A 21690-nucleotide genomic window follows, 5' to 3' on the forward strand; every position below is an offset into this window, starting at 1 on the left:
TCCTGCATAGGCCAAAGGGATTGGAGTTTAGAAAGGGTTTTCTGGAGCCAGCATTTTGCAGGTGACCGCCTCGGGTCTGGCTTCTGAAACTACTAGCAAATAGCTGGTATCTGACCAGTTTCCCTGTAGTAACTTCTGAAGGGTTAATGTAGTATTACATGACAGTCATTCAAATGAATGGCCAACCATGTAATACATGAACAGCTTGGTCTGCAAGAACAAGAGTCACTCTTTATTAGCAGCTCTCCGCTCTGGCTAATATAGAGGGGTTGCAGTTGGGGAAGCCCACTCTATGATGACATATGCAAAGGGGATATTATTGCAAGATAACACCATGATATTAACAGAATACGTTTGGTTCACACATTACAACACATTAGCCCACATGTAAATCTCTATGCATCAAGTTTTGGCACATTTTCGGTGGAAATAAGGGCGTATAGTGTGTGCGCTTGATTTTGTAGCAAAATAATATACAATGTAACAAAGTTAACAAATAGCTTTCAATCCCATGCTGCCTAGTGGCACATCAACACATCATGTTATGAACAAAAATAAAATGCTTTCACCAGATGTAATCAATAAATAGACCCCATCATTAACATATACCTATATAACCGGATGCATTTGTGTATTTTTTTCAGGTGAGCCAAGTCCTCCATCTATTCATGGACAGCCAGGTGCAGGCAAGAGCTTTAAGCTGAGCATAACAAAGCAAGATGATGGAGGCGCCCCAATCTTAAATTATGTTGTTAAATACAGAAGTGTGAGTACATTTACTATATATTTGTTATGTAATATTTATGGCAATGGTATGGACTTATTCAAACCATGTTAAAAGGGAACCGGTCACGTGGAGCATTCAGGACAATCTGCAGGCATTATGTTGTTGAGCTGGGGGAGCTGACTAGATTGATAGATAATTTTGTGGGAAAAGATTAAGGATAACCTGTAATTTATTGATTTTAATCACTGATCACTGATCACTCTGGGCTAAAGTGTCAAGTGGGTGGTCTCAACCATTGATTGACATCCTTCCCTGCATTAGTGTTCATACAGAATTAGCTGCCAATGACTGAGTAGGACTGCTCACTAGACTCTTTAGCTCACAGTGAGCAGAGATTAAAATCAGAAAAATTACAGGTTATCCCGTACCTTTTACAACAAAACTATAAATCGATCTTCTCAACTCCTCCTGCTCTATAACAGAATGCTTACGGATTGGACTATATGTTTAATGTGACAGGTTCCCTTTAAAGTAAAATCACTAAATAAGGCCAGACTTACTCACAAGGGCAGGTACAAACATTAGTTCCCAACAGGATGCAGACAGACCACAATGCTACATATTGGGAAATTGCACTGGTGCAATATACAGATGAACAGCCACTCTCACACCAACTATTCATGAAGGCTGTGGCTGCTTAGTATAATCATTGCACACAGATAAAGCTTCTATAAGTGTGCCAGTCACACGGTTACATGTAGTGCATCATGCTGGCATTAGTTACGCCCATAATATTAGATCAGGCAGGCTGCTCAGCACCATCTAAGTGTGCCACACAAAGTACTGACACACTGTTCTCCCCCAACATTACAAGGCATGGCTGCATCCTGAAAAGATATCCATGTTAAATTATAAATATCCACAATATTTTGGCCAAAATACGCAAGCCTGTTGGGAAAATTGTGTTTTTACCTGCCCTTGTATGAGTAAGTATGGCCTTTTTTCAGTAGGTTCCCTTTAAAGGCTTTACATTATCTGTCATTCCTCTGCTTCCTGTTCCTTGTCTATCATCTCCTCTGTAAATTCATTTGCATAAAAAAAAATAGAGAAAACTCCAATTTTAAATATCACTGCAGTTAACTTTGTTAAAAAAATTATTGAGATTGGAGTAACAGTTGCCTTATTTTTCATGGTAAGTGAATTAGATGAGATTATAATGATACACTCGATGTACATGAATTCATTGTTGGTTTGTACAGTGAAACAAATAGCATTAATTCTGAAATGTTCTAATTTACAATTCCCTCAATTGATAAAATGTTCTATTTACTGCATTATTGTAACACATTCTACTTTTAGATTTTCATTTAATTCACATCTCCAGCAGAAATGGAAATGTTACCTATGTGCATAGGGCCATAACTCATTAATAGTTGAAAGAATACAATTTGCTTTCATGTGATGCACTAATGTTTGTATAAGTTACACTATGGAGTTTTACTTTATTTTTGTTTTGACATTTTGTGCAATGAACTAATTAGATTTTTTTTTGTGATCCATAGTTATCAGACTCAAAGAAGTCCATGAAGGAACTTTATTCACTTTTCTACTCCAGTTATCTGGCATGCGCCTCTTAATAAATTAGGCACATATTTCTCCAGCAATCTGCATATGTAAATTTTACTAAATCTCTTCTAATGGCACCTAAAAGGAGCTGACTGACGTCAGCGAAACGTATATCGGGAGAAACTAGGCACTAGAGCAGGGACAGTTCAATAGAGGGAAAAGTTCAGGGTGAGCATTGCTGTACACCGCACATCTGAATTATTGAGGTGGAAGTGAAAGTCTTTCCCCAAGCAGCGAAAGAAGGCGGTTACAGCCAGACACTAGAAAGCTGAGGTGCTGACTGTAACCCAGGCTCATAGAGAGGCAAACCGGTATTTCAATCGGCCAGCTGACTCGTGGAGAGCTGGAACGTCGTGACAGCATAGCGCTCTGTCTCTTCCGGCCTGCTTTGCAGTATATAGTGAACCAGGAGCGCTAATGCCACAGAGAGCAGGGAATGTTGATAGCACACGGCATGTACGCTTCTCTTTAGTAGCAGAAAGGGATACATGTGTGTAACTACTTGCAAAAAATCATTGTTGCATGGACACAAAAGCGCAAATGTAGTATAAACCATGTATCAGATCACAACTATCTGTCTTGTAATTATAAAAGGAAGTATGCTATTGTATTAAAATTAAAAAGATATGAATAAAGTGCTATCGATTTAAGCTCCAAGTGAAGTGAACATCTGAAGTAATGGTCACATTCTATTAGACCTGAACTTGCCCACACTATTCCCATTTATTTAATTAACTTACTGCTTATGGTAATAGTTATAAAATAGTAATAAAAATGGGATCTGATCATTTCATCCTATACTTCTCTTTCAGGCAACACATGCCTGCTATTGCCGGTAAATTATTTTTATTAAGAGATCTAGTGATCCAGGTAACCTTTTGTCCTCTATTTCCTTCCATACCCCTTTTCCTTGTTTCTAATATATTCACAGGCTCCAATGCAAAATCTCTAAGAGTGTCCCCACCTACCATGTGCCATTTGTAACACTGGTGTCTTTTATCTGGTAGAGGAGCCTTAGGCACCAGAGCTCAGGTGCTTCTTCTACCTCCGCATCCATTTTATCTACACCGCTGAAATAAACCTAAACTCAGAAACAAGACACAATAATATGTTGCACCAAGCCATGTAACAATCACAAGAGGGCATCTTCTATGTCTAGAGAAAACAATTGATTTCACCATTGTCACAGACAGGGATTCTTTACCGTGAGAGCGGTGAGACTATGGAAATCTCTGCCACTTGAAGTTGTGATGGTTGATTCTTTGAGTAAGTTGAAGAAGGGCCTTGATGTATTTCTTGAAAAATATAATATTACAAGTTATGAGTACTAGATTCTGCAGATGGGATGTTAATACCGGGGTATATTCTGATTGCCATAACTGGAGTAAGGGTGGAATTTTTAATTTAATGAGGAAATTGACATTAACCACATGGTTTGTTTTTTTTGCCTTCATCTGGATCAACACGGTAGGATTATAGGTTGGACTTGATGGACCTGTGTCTTTTTTCAACGTTATCAACTATGTAACTATTCCATGACACTAATCAATAAGCATATAAAATATAGAAAAATATAGAAAAAGAGGACTGTGAAAGGTTTCGGATAGGTAGATTGGAATACATAAGATTTGGATTTATGTTCAGTTGAACATATGCAATTCAAAATTATTGCTTATACATAAAATATATATATATATTTTTTTATTTTTATTCAATACAATATAAAATTCCATACAAGTAAGGAATAAAGAAAATACAATTATACACATATTTTTAAATTGCCCCCCTACTCCCAGCCCCCACCCTCTCAAGACCGATCTTGGTAAAAGAAAAAAAAACAAAAAGAACAAAAATTCTTACCACTCCCCCCAATAGGTTTTACAGTGTTTGCCTTGATTATAGATTTTCTCATATTTCATTATAATTTTCACATTATTTACCCAAGCATTAAACTCCGGTGGGGAGCTAGATATCCACTTTCTAACTATTAGTAATTTTGCAATAAATAATAGTTTTATTAATCCACATTTTTTTTCCTTAGAAATATTTAATTTGGAATCATCATCCAGCAATACCAGTTGAGGTTGAAACACTATATCTGGATCTATTTTTTCCAAAATGTTTTTAAAAATTCTATCCCAGTAATCGGCAATCTTAATACAATTCCATAACATGTGCAAATAGTTTGCTTCCGCTGCGCCACATCTGGGGCAGTTAGAAGCTTTATTAATCGAGAACTTACTCAAAAGGGCTGGCGTATAGTAAAGCCTATGTATCAAATTGAACTGAATAAGCTGATGGTTCATGCTTATCGATACTTTACAAATATTTTGAAATATTATGTTCCAATCAAGAACACAATCGTTATTCAATTCCTTCTCCCATTTTATAACACAATTAAATTTTATTTTCCTTGACTTTATTTCCATCAGGGATTTATACAACCTAGAGAGAGGTTTTTTTTCACATTTGTATTTTCTCAGTTTTTTGTAAAAGTCATCCATATGGTCTTTATTGAGAGGATTGCCATCTTTAAATTTATCAAATTTATCAAATGCATGCTTTAATTGAATATAGGAGAATGTTTCCTTCTCCATCAAGTCAAAATCAACTGATAATTTTTCCCATGTTTTGATTTTTCCTTCTTCCATTATATCTAGTACATATCTAATCCCTCTATGTTTTAACAATGGTAACTCTGGGATAGCCTTACATTCTTCTATATTAAGATTGTGCCATAACGGGGAAAAGGATAAAAAACCATTTCGACCAGTCATATTTCTTAAACTGTTCCAGCATTCATGCAGGGGTTGTGCTGTCAACACGTTTTCCATAACTCCAGATTTTAATTGACCAGATTCTAACACCTCATAAATATCTGAAAAGCGGCCTTTAATGTTAGTGATCAATCATTGTAAGAACTCGGCCTTATCCCATTCTTGTATGTATTGTAATTGTGCTGCTAAGTAATATACTCTAATATCTGGAAATGCTAGTCCTCCTTGTTCTCTTGAAGGACATAAGTAGTCTAGCTTAATCCGAACTCTCTTCCTTCCCCAAATCAGGTTATTAAAGATAGTTATGATTTTCTTAAAATATTTATCTTGTATCCACACAGGGGTAACCCCAAAAACACATAAAAGTTTGGGGATTAGAACTGTTTTAATCAAGACAATTTTATTGGCTTTTGATATTGCCAATTCGTTCCATATTCTTATTTTTTTTTCCATTTAGTTTATAAGGGGGAGCAAATTATAATACAAAAATTATTTTATATTATTTTACATTTCTATACCCAAATATCTAAAGTTTTCTCCTGGATATATGATTCAAATTTTTGTTTGTAGTACTAAATCGCTTTTATCTAGTGGCATTAATATGGATTTTTCCCAATTGATCCTTAGACCAGAATAGAATCCAAATCTTTGAATAATAAGGGGGAGCAAATTATAATCCAAAAATTCTTTTATATTATTTTACATTTCTATACCCAAATATCTAAAGTTTTCTCCTGGATATATGATTCTAATTTTTGTTTGTAGTACTAAATCGCTTTTATCTAGTGGCATTAATATGGATTTTTCCCAATTGATCCTTAGACCAGAATAGAATCCAAATCTTTGAATAATAACATAATCCAATTTTTCTTCCGGGTTCGTCAAAAAAAATAAAAGGTCGTCAGCATATAAGATAATTTTATCCTCTTCCCCCCTAGCTCCAAAACCCACAATATTTCCATCCTCTCTGATCAAACAGGCGAGAGGTTCCATTGCCAATGCAAAGAGTAGGGGAGAAAGAGGACAACCCTGTCTTGTACCCCTACTTAAATTGAAAAATTCTGAGTTCTCACCATTTATGTTAATGTTTGCTCTAGGACCATTATATAATAATTTAACCATTCCTATAAAAGATTCTCCAAAACCTTGCTTTCTCATGACTGCCCATAAATAGCCCCACTCCACTCTGTCAAATGCTTTAACTGCAACGAGAGACAGATTGGAGCGGGGGGCCTCTCCTGGTGTAACTTGAATATTCCCAAATACCCGACGAACACACTGGTTGACAGTTCTACCAGAAATAAATCCCTGCTGATCACTATGTACTACAGTAGAGATTACTTTAGCCAACCTTCCCGCCAACACTTTGGCGAAAACATTTAGCATCCGTGTTCAACAGGGAAATAGTTCTGTAAGATTCCATCCTTTGCGGGCATTTACCTGGTTTCAATACCAAAGCTATATTAGCTTCTACCATTAAACTTAGCAATTTGCCCTCTACCACTGCCGAACTCAATGTTTTTAACAGGGCTGGTAAGGGTATGTGCACACGATAGCAGGCATTTATGTGTGAAAAGACAGACTGTTTTCAAGAGAAAACAGCTGCCTCGTTTCACGCGTAAATGCTCCTCCTCGTATTATGCGAGGCGTCTGTGACGCTCGTAAATCTTGAGCTGCTCTTCATTGAGTTCAATGAAGAATGGCTCAAATTACGTTGCAAAGAAGTGCCCTGCACTTCTTTGCCGAGGCAGTCAATTTACGCGTCGTCGTTTGACAGCTGTCAAACGACGACGCGTAAATTACAGGTCGTCTGCACAGTACGTCGGCAAACCCATTCAAATGAATGGGCAGATGTTTGCCGACGTATTGTAGCCCTATTTTCAGACGTAAAACGAGGCATAATACGCCTCGTTTACGTCTGAAAATAGGTCGTGTGAACCCAGCCTAATAGTTCTTCCCCAAATGTTCTACACGGTTCAAATGGGAAACCATCCAAACCTGGAGCTGTATTTCCTTTAACACTAGTCAATGCATTTCTTAATTCTTCCAGAGAGATTGGTCGATCCAACTCATCTTTCTGAATATCAGACAAGGGGGAGAAAGACATTGAATCTAGAAAGAGCTCCAATTGTTCTTCATTATACTTTTCTCCGGAGCAATACAATTCTGAATAATAATTCAAGAATTCTGATCTAATTTCATAATCTTGCTTAATCATATTCCCTCTTTTATCAAGAATTGCCAAAATATTACTCTTCTGACTTTGATTTTTAATGATACTCATTAATAGTTTATTTGGTGTTCCTGATTCACAGAAATTTTTCTGCCCCAGAAAAAATAATTTATTTTGTGCTTTTTCGATTAACCAGGCCTTATATTCCTCTTGGGCCTGAAGCCACAACTTTAAACTATCTTCCGTAGGGGTTTCAAAGTAATTTGCCTCCAACAAATTTGCACTTCGTTCTTTTCCCTGCTCAATCTTATTATATTCTCTTTTTAATCTTATTATTCTTTCAAAAAGGATACCCCTTATACAGACTTTTAATGTTTCCCAAACAAATAAGTCTGGGGCAGTCTCCCAATTTAGTGACAAAATATTATGAATTTCAACTTTAATATTTTCAAGGTCTTTTAATAATGAGAACCAATGTGGATTTATTTTTATAGGCTAAATGAATTCCTTTTTTTCATTTTTTTTTATGTCCACAATAAGTGGTGTATGATCCGAAATGCTTTTGTTGTCATATTTTATTTTCCCAATAGTTGTAACAAGTGATTCACTACACAATACCAAGTCAATACGTGACATGGTATGGTGTGAACCACTATAACAAGAGTACATTTTCTTTTTAGGGTTTTTCAGTCTCCATATATCTACTAGACCCATTTCTTCACTTATCCTCGCCAATGATGTTTTAATTGGGCTCTTATTTCTTCCCTTAGAGCTAACCCTATCCATTACCTCGTCCATAACACAATTCATATCCCCCAAAACCATTGCAGGACAATCGCTTCTACTAATAATATAATTACATAATTTCCTGAACATCACGGATGAAAACGGAGGTGGAATGTATACAAAAGCTAAAATACAAATTAATTCCTTTAATCTACAGTGAATAAAAATGAATCTACCTTCGTTGTCTATATTTTTATCAAGTATCTCACATTGCACTCCCGAGTGAATAAGAACACTCACTCCCCTCGAATAGGAGGAGTGTATAGAATGAAACTGTTGTGACCACCACCTATTACCCAATCTTGGGATTGTTTCTTGTGTCAAATGTGTTTCTAACAAACATGTAATTGATGGAAACCGTTTTTTTATATAATTCTTAATAGTAAAACGTTTCAATTTTTCCCCCATACCCCTAATATTCCATACCACAATTTTAGTGTTCATCCATGCGTTCTAACAGAATGAAAAGTGACAAATATTAGAAATTTTATATAACATATTCGTAAAAAATTCTTAATGTATTCCAATACCAGACCGGTCTTGCCCCACCCCCCTCCCCTTCCCTTCTGTTGACTTGTCATTTTTTTAACAAGTCTCTCAACCAACGCATGCACCATAAATTAATTCATAATGATTTCAAACTTGCTAACCACTTAAATGTCTCTTCCTGTGACGAATGAAAATTAACCTTACCCTGATATTCTGTTCTCAATTTTGCTGGATACATTAAAGAATATTTAATCCCTGCCTCTCTGAGTTTTTTCTTGACTGGACCAAAAGCTTGTCTCTTTAATTGAGTGTCATATGAGTAGTCAGGATATATTGCTATTTTTTAATTGTTATGGGATAGATTTTGTAACTCCCTTGACATTCTCAATATATTATCTCTATCCCGGGAATTTAGAACCTTGGCTATTATAGCTCTAGGTCTAGAACCAGGGATAGGCACTCTTGCTGGTACTCTATGAGCTTTCTCTATGCCAAACAAAGGAGACAGATTTTCAATTCCTATTTTGTTTTTGATCCAATTTTGAACAAAAGTTTCAACACCTTCCCTTTCTTCCCCTTCTGGAAAACCCAATAATCTGATGTTACTCCTTCTGGAGCGATCTTCTATGTCAACCATTTTATTTTTTAGTGTACTATTTCCTTCCACTAACCCCTTCATCTCCTTTTTCAATTGGGTAACTTCATCTTCAAGTGAACTCACTCTATTTTCCACTTCAGTACATCTTTCTTTAATTTTACCCATATCATCTCTTATTATTGCAATTTCTATACTAATGCTACCTACTTGAGAGGATACTTTATTAATAGCGTAAAATCTCAGTCAATGATGGTAGAGCTTGGTCGCTCAAAATCTCCCCAGTTGTTTTATTTGCTGTTCTAGTTTTCCCTACTACAAGGGGGGACATCATATATCTGTCCATCTTGCTTGTATTCTTACCCTCCTTACTAGGGCTCAAAGATTTTCTACTTTTAGCTGCCATTTTCCCTGATTCTTCCTTCCCCCCTTTACTCTCTCCAGACACACAATACACAAAACACCAAAACAAACAAGACAATAAATAAATAAAAATAAAATAAAAGTATGAATATAAAGTTATTAAATAGAGTCTGATCAGAGACTACCGATTTCAAAAACCGCAATTCAAGCAGTTTGTAAATGAGAGAGAGTTCCAATGTAATCTTCCCATTGGCATATTCCGACTTCAGTCTCTTACAGGTTCGAGGGACCAGAAAAACAAAAAAAACAAACAAAAAAAAAAAAAACAGGGTACTTTATATACTGGAGCAGAAGGCAATATGCAGTCGACTAGATGAGTTTCATTGTGTCCCCTTCCAAAGATTCCAGGAATGCCTTAAGAATATCTGAGCTTCTTAATCATACCAATTCTCTTCAGAGAAATAGACCATATAGCTCTTGTATTATCACTCTTTAATAGCAAGTAAATAGCAAGATAAGAGTCATACTTGAGGCTGTACTAAAGTATATACTTGCAGTTTGTGCTTTGGAGTTTTTCCAGAGTAAGCACAGCACAGCAAGCCCTTGAGATCTGCTGCTGAAATCCTTCCTCCAACTTCTCCTCAGGTTTCTTGCAGCGTTCAGCTTCCAGCAAGGGGTAAACACACAGCATGTAGTGCAGACTATCTGATACACCACGAGGATCTTGAGCACACTATCTAGCCTCCAGAACACACTGCACACAGTCAGACCAGACCAATTGATGCACAGTTAGACCATACCAATCGATGCATGATCAGTGCATACCAGCACATCAGTGCATACTAATCCATGCACAATCAGTGTACCCAGTGTTCGGCATCAGTGTTCAGAGCTGGTCCTTCACAACCATGCTCCCAGTGACCAGTAACAGCAGAGCAGAAAGGCAGGTAGGTAGAAATCAGTGTTCACAGCTTCACAGAGAGCAGCCACAGTAATCACGAGCACATGGTGAAAAATGGGTGGAACACCAGACATGCTCCCTTCCCCTCCACATCCTACATAATACATAAAATATTTAAATACACACAGTAACCTCAGATGGAGAAAATCTATTATGATATCTGCTTATTCTTGCTTTTACTACACCAAAACTATGAAACATTAAACCTATCACGGGATGACTGCTGTCCCCTGCAACCTGCTTCACACTTTGTAGGCCTCCTGAGACATAAATAGATTTAATTGGTCGTAGATCAATATGAATTGCTAGAAGAAAAGTACTGTACCAAGGAAAGCCAATATGTGTGTATATACACTACCGTTCAAAAGTTTAGGGTCACTCAGAAATTTCCTTATTTTTGCAAGAAAAGCACAGTTTTTTTCAATGAAGATAACATTAAATTAATCAGAAATACACTCTATACATTGTTAATGTGCTAAATGACTATTCTAGCTGCAAACGTCTGGTTTTTAATGCAATATCTACATAGGTGTATAGAGGCCCATTTCTGGGATGCTGGCCTTCAGGGCAGAGTGGCAAAGAAAAAGCCATATCTGAGACTGGCTAATAAAAGGAAAAGATTAATATGGGCAAAAGCACACAGACATTGGACAGAGGAAGATTGGAAAAAAGTGTTATGGACAGACAAATCGAAGTTTGAGGTGTTTGGATCACACAGAAGAACATTTGTGAGACGCAGAACAACTGAAAAGATGCTGGAAGAGTGTCTGACGCCATCTGTCAAGCATGGTGGAGGTAATGTGATGGTCTGACGTTTCTTTGGTGCTGGTAAAGTGGGAGATTTGTACAAGGTAAAAGGGATTTTGAATAAGGAAGTCTATCACTCCATTTTGCAACGCCATACCCTGTGGACATCGCTTGATTGGAGCCAATTTCATCCTACAACGGGACAATGACCCAAAGCACACCTCCAAATTATGCAAGAACTATTTAGGGAAGAAGCAGGCAGCTGGTATTCTATCTGTAATGGAGTGGCCAGCGCAGTCACCAGATCTCAACCCCATAGAGCTGTTGTGGGAGAAGCTTGACCGTATGGTACGCAAGAAGTGCCCATCAAGCCAATCCAACTTGTGGGAGGGGCTTCTGGAAGCATGGGGTGAAATTTCTCCCGATTACCTTAGCAAATTAACAGCTAGAATGCCAAAGGTCTGCAATGCTGTAATTGCTGCAAATGGAGCATTCTTTGACGAAAGCAAAGTTTGAAGGAGAAAATTATTATTTCAAATAAAAATCATTATTTCTAACCATGTCAATGTCTTGACTATATTTTCTAGTCATTTTGCAACTCATTTAATAAATATAAGTGTGAGTTTTCATGGAAAACACAAAATTGTCTGGGTGACCCCAAACTTTTGAACGGTAGTGTATATTTATATAATTATTTCATTTAATTTTAACAATCACAGGTTTCTTTGTGTGCTTGGTTATTTATTTTTAATGGATGAGATCAACGGTTATGTTTTATAATCTTTTCCTTTTCAGTTTTGATAACCTTGACTGCAGCGTGATATCACACAACAAAAACTATTGAAAAGTAATTGAAAAAGTCAAGATAAGAGATCTAGCCACTGTTTATTTAATGTGTTAAAAGTCAAGGTAAAGACGGCTGCATCTGTATATTAAGAAAAACAATTAGTTTTGTCAAAAACCTTAATTCCATCAAATATTTGTTCCCCCAAGAAAAAGTCATGCAACCTAATGTAAATCCAGATTTATAGCTTTTCTAGTCCAAGATCTGGTGACATTTTTTTTTTTGCATAAAAGACATATACAACCTTAGTAAGCTTTTATGCATTATTTACAACATTTGTTCTTTGGTTAAAATGGGAAAATGCATTGTTATGATACAGTTGCAGTGTGATAGCATGCTTAAATGCAATGACTGAGGTGAATGGGTAATCTTTATAAAATGCTCATCTTGAATGCCATATTTTTAAAGCCTCACTGCCACTTTGTAATTTATTTATTTTTTAAACCATTTTTTATTGAAGTTTTCAACTTTTTCGGGAAGGGATACAGAAGGGAAAAGGGGAGGGGTGCTGAGGTAAGGGGGGATGATACAAACACAGTAATATATTCCAACATTGTCCATTTCCATAATATCATGTTCAGAGTTATTTTGTACATTCTTCTGATGACATTCAATCTAAAATTTATTCTGATGGTACACAACTTGCCATGGACAATATAGATCAGCATATTATCAATACAGGAGTAGAGGGGGGGGGGGACAGTGGTGGAACATCCGGGCCCGTCATGGTCTAAAGTGTTGGGTTGTTAACCCAAGTATATTGATTCCATCATATCCTAATCGGTGGGGAACCCAAGAGAGTCTGCTCCAAGTACCAAGTAGTAGGGCCAAAGCAGGATTTTAATTTAAGCTTTATCCTATTGGGGTGAAGAGTTATAAATTTGTTCCAAATTTTGAAGAAGTTTTTTACTTTTTGTTCCTTAGACACGGAGGCTTCTATCCAGTCCATACGAAAGAGGTAGGATAACTTCTCAAGGAAGAGTCTAATAGTAGGTGGAGAGGGTGAGATCCAGCAGTGTAGTATAGATTTACTTGCTGCTTCTGAAATAAATATTAAGAGTTTTTTCCCATGTTGTAGGATTATGTTATGTTCAGGTGGGACAATACCAAATAAGCTCCACACATCTGCATTTGGACAAGTATGTAGCAGGTTATTGGTGACCAAAGATTGTATTTGTTTCCAGAATATTCTTATTTGGGGACACAACCAAAGACAGTGGAGTAAATCTGCATTGGGCGAAGAGCTTTTGGGACAGGAATAATCTGTGGTGTTGTCTATCATAAAACCTCTATGTGGGGAAATGTAAGCTCTGTGAGTTATTTTATATGCCATTTCCCAATACATTGCTGATGGTAGGTATTTATTTGCCACTTGTAATGCAACTAAGATATTGTCCACCGTAATATTGTTGTTGCAGGAAAATTTTATGGGCCAGTTTGTGGAAGACCCGACTAGAGATGAAGCTCTGTTGGATCTGGTCATTTCTAATAATGCAGATCTTGTTGGGAATGTCAATGTTCGTGAAAACCTCGGTAACAGTGATCACAATATAGTTATATTTTACCTATACTGTAAAAAACAAACACAGGCTGAGAGGGCAAAAACACTTAATTTTAAGAAGGCCAATTTCCGCAGAATGAGGGCTGCAATTCAAGATATAGACTGGGAAGAATGAATGTCAAATAATGGTACAAATGATAAATGGGAGATTTTCAAATCTACTTTGGGTAATTATAGTGTAAAATGTATTCCTATAGGTAAGTATAGGTAAGCATATACACTACCGTTCCAAAGTTTAGGGTCACTTAGAAATTTCCTTATTTTTGAAAGAAAAGCACAGTTTTTTTCAATGAAGATAACATTAAGTTAATCAGAAATACACTCTATACATTGTTAATGTGCTAAATGACTATTCTAGCTGCAAACGTCTGGTTTTTAATGCAATATCTACGTAGGTGTATAGAGGCCCATTTCCAGTAACCATCACTCCAGTGTTCTAATGGTACATTGTGTTTGCTAACTGTGTTAGAAGGCTAATGGATGATTAGAAAACACTTGAAAACCCTTGTGCAATTATGTTAGCACCGCTGTAAACAGTTTTGCTGTTTAGAGGAGCTATAAAACTGACCTTCCTTTGGGCTAGTTGAGAATCTGGAGCATTACATTTGTGGGTTCGATTAAACTCTCAAAATGGCTAGAAAAAGGGAGCTTTCGTGTGAAACTCAACAGTCTATTCTTGTTCTTAGAAATGAAGGCTATTCCATGCGAGAAATTGTCAAGAAACTGAAGATTTCCTACAACGGTGTGTGCTACTCCCTTCAGAGGACAGCACAAACAGGTTCTAACCAGAGTAGAAAGAGAAGTGGGAGGCCCCACTGCACAACTGAGCAACAAGACAAGTACATTAGAGTCTCTAGTTTGAGAAATAGACGCCTCACAGGTCCTCAACTGGCAGCTTCATTAAATAGTACCCGCAAAACGCCAGTGTCAACGTCTACAGTGAAGAGGCGACTCCGGGACGCTGGCCTTCAGGGCAGAGTGGCAAAGAAAAAGCCATATCTGAGACTGGCTAAAAAAAGGAAAAGATTAATATGGGCAAAAGCACACAGACGTTGGACAGAGGAAGTTTGGAAAAAAGTGTTATGGACAGACGAATCGAAGTTTGAGGTGTTTGGATCACACAGAAGAACATTTGTGAGACGCAGAACAACTGAAAAGATGCTGGAAGAGTGCCTGTCGCCATCTGTCAAGCATGGTGGAGGTAATGTGATGGTCTGGGGTAGCTTTATGGCTGGTAAAGTGGGAGATTTGTACAAGGTAAAAGGGATTTTGAACAAGGAAGGCTATCACTCCATTTTGCAACGCCATGCCATACCCTGTGGACAGCGCTTGATTGTAGCCAATTTCATCCTACAACAGGACAATGACCCAAAGCACACCTCCAAATTATGCAAGAACTATTTAGGGAAGAAGCAGGCAGCTGGTATTCTATCTGTAATGGAGTGGCCAGCGCAGTCACCAGATCTCAACCCCATAGAGCTGTTGTGGGAGCAGCTTGACCGTATGGTACGCAAGAAGTGCCCATCAAGCCAATCCAACTTGTGGGAGGGCCTTCTGGAAGCATGGGGTGAAATTTCTCCCGATTACCTCAGCAAATTAACAGCTAGAATGCCAAAGGTCTGCAATGCTGTAATTGCTGCAAATGGAGCATTCTTTGACGAAAGCAAAGTTTGAAGGACAAATTTTATTATTTGAAATAAAAATCATTATTTCTAACCTTGTCAATGTCTTGACTATATTTTCTAGTCATTTTGCAACTGATTTAATAAATATAAGTGTGAGTTTTCATGGAAAACACAAAATTGTCTGGGTGACCCCAAACTTTTGAACGGTAGTGTGTATATATATATATAAGTATAAATGACTAAAATTAAACCACACATGGCTTACAACTTCTGTAAAAAGGGCAATATATGACAAAAAAAGGGCATTTGAAAAATACAAATCTGAGGGTACAACTGTAGCCTTTTAAAATTATAGAGCTTAATAAAATCTGTAAAAATGTAATAAAATTAGCAAAAATACAAAATGAAAGGCAGGTGGCCATAATAGTAAAACAATTCCAAAAAATGTCTTCAAGTATATAAATGCAAAGAAGCCAAGGTCTGAACATGTAGGACCCCTAGATAGTGGTAATGGGGAGTTGGTCACGGGAATCAAGAGCAGGCAGAGTTATTAAATGGGTTTTTTAGCTCTGTATATACAACATAGGAAAGAGCAGCTGATGTAGCTGGTGCCAGTGCTGTTAATATATCAGTTGATATACTGAATTGGATGAATGTAGATATGGTCCAAGCTAAATTAAATAAAACAAATGTGCACAAGGCCCCGGAACGAGATGGGTTACACCCTAGAGTTCTTAACCGCTTCCCGACCGCCCACTGTATATTCACGTCGGCAGTTGCTGGGCTCTGTGCAGTGCCGACGTGAATTCACGGTGGGTGTTAAAAGCGCGATCCGGGTGTCTCAGAGTAGCGCTGACACCCGGATCGCACTGTTATCACCTGCCTCTGGTCCCGGAGATATGATCGGGACCTGATTAGTTCAAGTCCCGGTCATGTGATCGCAGGGAAAGTGTGTTGTAGCAACGAACTGGAAAGTTTGTTGCTATAACAAACTGGAAAGTTTGTTGCTACAACAAACTTTCCCGGGGACAGATTGCTGGTGCTGCAGTCGGTTACAAGGCAGAACCGGGGGCCATATAACGGCCCCCGGGTCTGCCATGTACAGCAGCCTATGAGAACCAGCCGGATGCTGGTTCTCATAAGCTTCCTGTCAGTGTAACTCTCAGCGTCACACTGACAGTTTATAATACGTTACACTACCTAGGTAGTGTAATGTATTATAGCAGCGATCAGTGCTGCCAGGCTTCAAGTAAAAAGTAAAAAATAAAGTAATAAAAAAGTTTTATAAAAGTGTAAAAACAAGTTATAAAAGTTACAAAACAAAAAAAATGCTTTTTTTCCTATAATAAGTCTTTTATTATAGGAAAAAAATTAAAATGTTAAAAAAAGTACACATATTTGGTATCACCGCGTTCGTAACGACCCAAACTATAAAACTATAATATTATTTTTCCCGCACGGTGAACACCGCAAAAAAAATAATTAAAAAACAATGTCAGAATCACTTTTTTTTGGTCATCAACCCTCCCAAAATATAGAATAAAAAGTGATCAAAAAGTCGGATGCACCCGAAAATAGTACCAATAAAAACTACAACCCGTCCCGCAAAAAACAAGCCCTTACACCGCTTTTTTGACGGAAAAATAAAAACTTTATGGCTCTCAGAATATGGGGACACAGAAAATAAATAATTTTATCAAAGTGATTTTATTGCGCAATCGCCACAAAACATAAAAAACCTATATACATCTGGTATCGCCGTAATCGTACCGACCCGCAGAATAAAGTAAAATGTCATTTATACCGCACGGTGAATACTGTAAAAAAAAAAATACAAAAAACAATGTCAGAATTTATGTTTCTTTGTCACTTTGCTTCCAAAAAAATCTAATAAAAAGTGATTAAAAAAAATCGCATGTACCCTAAAATGGTACCAATGAAAACTACAGATTGTCCCGCAACAAATAAATCATCGCACAGCTCCGTTGGAGAAAAAATAAAAAAGTTCTGGCTCCCAGAATATGGCGATGCAAAATGTGCAGTGTTCCAAAAGCGGATAAGATCGGGCGCCATTTATCAGTGCGACACCGGCCACATATCTGTGAATTATTATTTATGTACCCCATTATTATACCCTCTTATTATGCCCTGATGTACTCCGCACAGATTACATACACCCCCACATTATAAACTGAAATACCAGCGAAACCCCAAACAGAACAGTTACCAAGCAAAATCTGCGCTCCAAATGGCGTTCCCTCCCTTCTGAGCCCCACAGCGTGCCCAAGCACCAGCTTACGTCCACATATATAATATTTTATATCCGGGAGAACCCGCTCAACATTGTATGAGGTATTTGTCTTCAGTGGCACAAACTGGGCACAATATAGTGTGCATTAAAATGGCACATCAGTGGAAAATTTTAATTTTCACTTTGCACCATCCGCTGCGCATTAACGCCTTGGCGCACCACGACTTAATAGCATGTCGTGGTGCGAGGGGTTATATATGGAGCGGACTCACGCGCTGCGCCGGCTCCATATTCTGCAGGTGTCCGCTGTGTATTACAGCTGAAACCCGGGACTAACGGACAGGAACAGTGATTGCGCTGTTACAGGAGCCTGTAAAATGACATTATACTGCAATACATTAGTATTGCAGTGTATTGTACCAGCGACCTAATGATAATAACTAATTGCCGTTAGGCAAAAAAGCCCTGTTTTCCAACTGCCATGAAAGATAATAAATAAATAAAGTAAATTCTTTAATGTGCTATATATAGCAATAGGACAGACCACATGAAAGTTAAAATTATCACTGCTTGATTGCCGGGTAAACGTATGCAAGACTGCTGTCCATGTACTAGTGTAATACACCTATGAACCAACGTGCCACGACCGCTGACTTAGCCGTCAGTGGTTATAGTGTGTGATTTAGTTTAGCCAGCAAGCAGGAATTAAAAATTGAAGAGCCCCCCCGACATGTTTCGCTACTGCTGTAACGTCCTCAGGGGAAATGGGGCTAAGGCCCATTTCCCCTGAGGACGTTACAGCAGTAACGCAACCTAATGATCGCTCGTTCCAGTCTCCTAAAGGGACTTTTGGGATGTTTCCACTGTTTTGGTACCTCAGGGGCTTTGCATATGCGACATGACACCCGAAAACCATTCCAGCTAAATTTGAGCTCCAAAAGCCAAATATTGTTCCTTCCCTCCTGAGTCCTGCCGTGGGTCCAAACAGCAGTTTATTACCACATATGGCGTATTGCTGTAATCAGGACAAATTGCTTTACAAATTTTGGGGTAATTTTTCTCCTTTATTCATTGTAAAAATTAAACATTTCTATGTTTTTTCAGAAAAAAGTAGATTTTCATTTTCACGGCCTAATTCCACTAAATTCAGAAAAAAAACTGTGGGGTCAAAATGCTAACTATACCCCTAGAACAATTCCTTGAGGGGTGTAGTCTTCAAAATGGGGTCAGTTTTGGGGGGATTCCACGGTTTTGCTTACTCCAAGGCATTGCAAACGCGACATGGAACTGAAAACCAATCCAGCAAAATCTGCGCTTCAAAATCCAAATGGCGCTCCTTCCCTTCTGAGCTCTGCCGTGGGTCCAAACAGCAGTTTAGTACAACATATGGGGTATTGGCGTAATCGGGAGAAGTAGCTTTACAAGTTCTGGGGTGCTTTTTAATCTTTATTCCTTGCAAATATTATTTTTTTTTATATTTTTTCAGAAAAAAAGTCGATTTTCACTTTCACAGACAAACTCCAATAGATATAGCAAAATAACTGTGGGGTCAAGATGCTAACTATACCCCTAGATAAATTCCTTGAGGTGTGTAGTTTCCAAAACCGTCTCACTTTTGGGGGATTTCCACTGTTTGGCACCACAAGACCTCTTCAAACCTGACATGGTGCCTAAAATATATTCTAAAAAAAGGAGGCCCCAAAATACACTAGGTGCTCCTTTGCTTCGGAGGCCGGTATTTCCGTCCATTATCACACTAGAGCCACATGTGGGATATTTCTAAAAACTGCAGAATCTGGGCAATAAATATTAAGTTGCATTTCTCGGGTAAAACCTTCTGTGTTAAAGAAATTTTTTTATTAAAAATGAATTTCAGCAAAAAAAATACAATTTGTAAATTTCACCTCTACTTTGCTTTAATTCCTGTGAAGCGCCTAATGGGTTAAGAAACTTTCTGAATGTTATTTTGAATACTTTGAGTGGTGCAGTTTTTAATATGGGGTGATTTATGGGGTCTATCTAGTACATAAGGCCCTCAAAGCCACTTCAGAACTAAACTGGCCCCTGTAAAAATGGCCTTTTGAAATTTTCTTGAAAATATGAGAAATTGCTGCTAAAGTTCTAAACTTTGTAACGTCCTAGAAAAATATAATAATGTTCAAAAAACTATGCAAATATAAAGTAGACATATGGAATATATAAAATAGTAACTATTTTGTGTGGTATTACTAACTGTTTTACAAGCAGATACATTTTAAATGAGAAAAATCATAATTTTTGCAAATTTTCTCTAAATTTTGGTGTTTTTCACAAATAAGCAATGAATTTATTGACCAAATTTTTCCACTAACATAAAGTACAATATGTCACGAGAAAACAATCTCAGAATCGCTTGGATAGGCAAAAGCATTCCGGAGTTATTATCACATAAAGAGACACATGTCAGATTTGAGAAAATGGGGCTGGTCATGAAGGTCAAAATGAGCTCGGTCTTGAAAGGGTTAAAGAGCTTAGTTCAGTTATTTCAGTCCCCCTGTTCATAATATTCAGAGATTCTCTGTAACTGGTATAGTGCCAAGGGACTGGCGCAGGGCAAATGTGGTGCCTATTTTAAAAAAGGGCTCTAGGTTTTGCCAGGGTAATTATAGACCAGTAAGCTTAACATCCATAGTTGGGAAAAATGTTTGAGGGGCTATTGAGGGACTATATACAGGATTATGTGACAAAAAAATAGTATTATAAGTGACAGCCCGCACGGTTTTACTAAGGACAGAAGTTGTCAAACTAACCTGATCTGTTTTTATGAAGAGGTGAGCAGAAGCCTAGACAGAGGGGCCACTGTGGATATAGTATTTTGGACTTTGCAAAGGCATTTGACACTGTCCCTCATAGACGTCTAATGGGTAAATTAAGGACTATAGGTTTAGATAGTATAGTTTGTAATTGGATTTAGAATTGGCTCAAGGACCGTATCCAGAGAGTTGTGGTCAATGATTCCTACTCTGAATGGTCCCCGGTTATAAGTGGTGACCCCAGGGTTCAGTGCTGGGACCACTATTATTCAACTTATTTATTAATGATATAGAGGATGGGATTAATAGCACTATTTCTATTTTTGCAGATGACACCAAGCTATGTAGTAATGTTCAGTCTATGGAAGATGTTCGTGAATTGCAAGCGGATTTAAACAAAGTGTTTGGGTGTCCACTTGGCAAATTAAGTTTAATGTAGATAAATGTAAAGTTATGCATCTGGGTACCAACAACCTGCATGCATCATATGTCCTAGGGGGAGCTACACTGAGGGATTCACTTGTTGAGAAGGATCTGGGTTTACTTGTAAATCATAAACTCAATAACAGCATGCAGTGTCAATCAGCTGCTTCAAAAGCCAGCAAGATATTGTCGTGTATTAAGAGGCATGGACTCGCGGGACAGGGATGTAATATTACCACTTTACAAAGCATTAGTGAAGCCTCATCTAGAATATGCAGTTCAGTTCTGGGCTCCAGTTCATAGAAAGGATGCCCTGGAGTTAGAAAAAATACAAAGAAGAGCAGCGAAGCTAATAAGAGGCATGGAGAAAGTGAGCAAAGATTAAAAGAATTAAACCTATTTAGCCTTGAAAAAAGATGACTAAGGGGAGACATGATTAACTTATATAAATATATTAATGGCACATACAAAAAATATGGTGAAATTATGTTCCATGTAAAACCCCCTCCAAAAACAAGGGGGCACTCCCTCCGTCTGGAAGAAAAAGGTTCAATCTGCAGAGATGACAAGCCTTCTTTACTGTGAGAACTGTAAATCTATGGAATAGTCACCGCAGGAGCTGGTCACAGCAGGGACAGGAGATGGCTTTAAAAAAGGCTTAGATCATTTCCTAGAACAATAAAATATTAGCTCCTATGTGTAGAAGTTTTTACCTTCCCTTTTCCCATCCCTTGGTTGAACTTGATGGACATGTGTCTTTTTTCAACCGTACTATGTAACTACGTAATGTCCGTTAGTATAGTGGTCCAACGGATCGTTCCCGCTTTGGATTTAAAGTAATCATATTTATGGGAAAGTGGTTGGTAGTATGTTGTTATTAGTTTAGAGGAATGTTGTCTGGCTGGTGTCAGTGCCAAAAAGGGGTCATCCCAATCTCTGTCCGTCATGTG

General features: G+C 37.7%; 1 protein-coding gene across 3 annotated transcripts in view; it reads left to right on the top strand.

The window, feature by feature from the left end:
- NCAM2 (neural cell adhesion molecule 2) overlaps positions 1-21690 on the top strand; it is a 276456-nt gene that overhangs the window by 204661 nt on the left and 50105 nt on the right. For all 3 annotated transcript variants that reach the window (XM_075854510.1, XM_075854512.1, XM_075854511.1), the window contains exon 14: positions 645-766. In XM_075854510.1, coding sequence (XP_075710625.1) covers positions 645-766 — 122 coding nt within the window. The remainder of the gene's footprint in view (positions 1-644; positions 767-21690) is intronic.

The sequence above is a fragment of the Rhinoderma darwinii genome, chromosome 2 (genome assembly GCF_050947455.1).
Source record: "Rhinoderma darwinii isolate aRhiDar2 chromosome 2, aRhiDar2.hap1, whole genome shotgun sequence".
Lineage (NCBI taxonomy): Eukaryota > Metazoa > Chordata > Amphibia > Anura > Rhinodermatidae > Rhinoderma > Rhinoderma darwinii.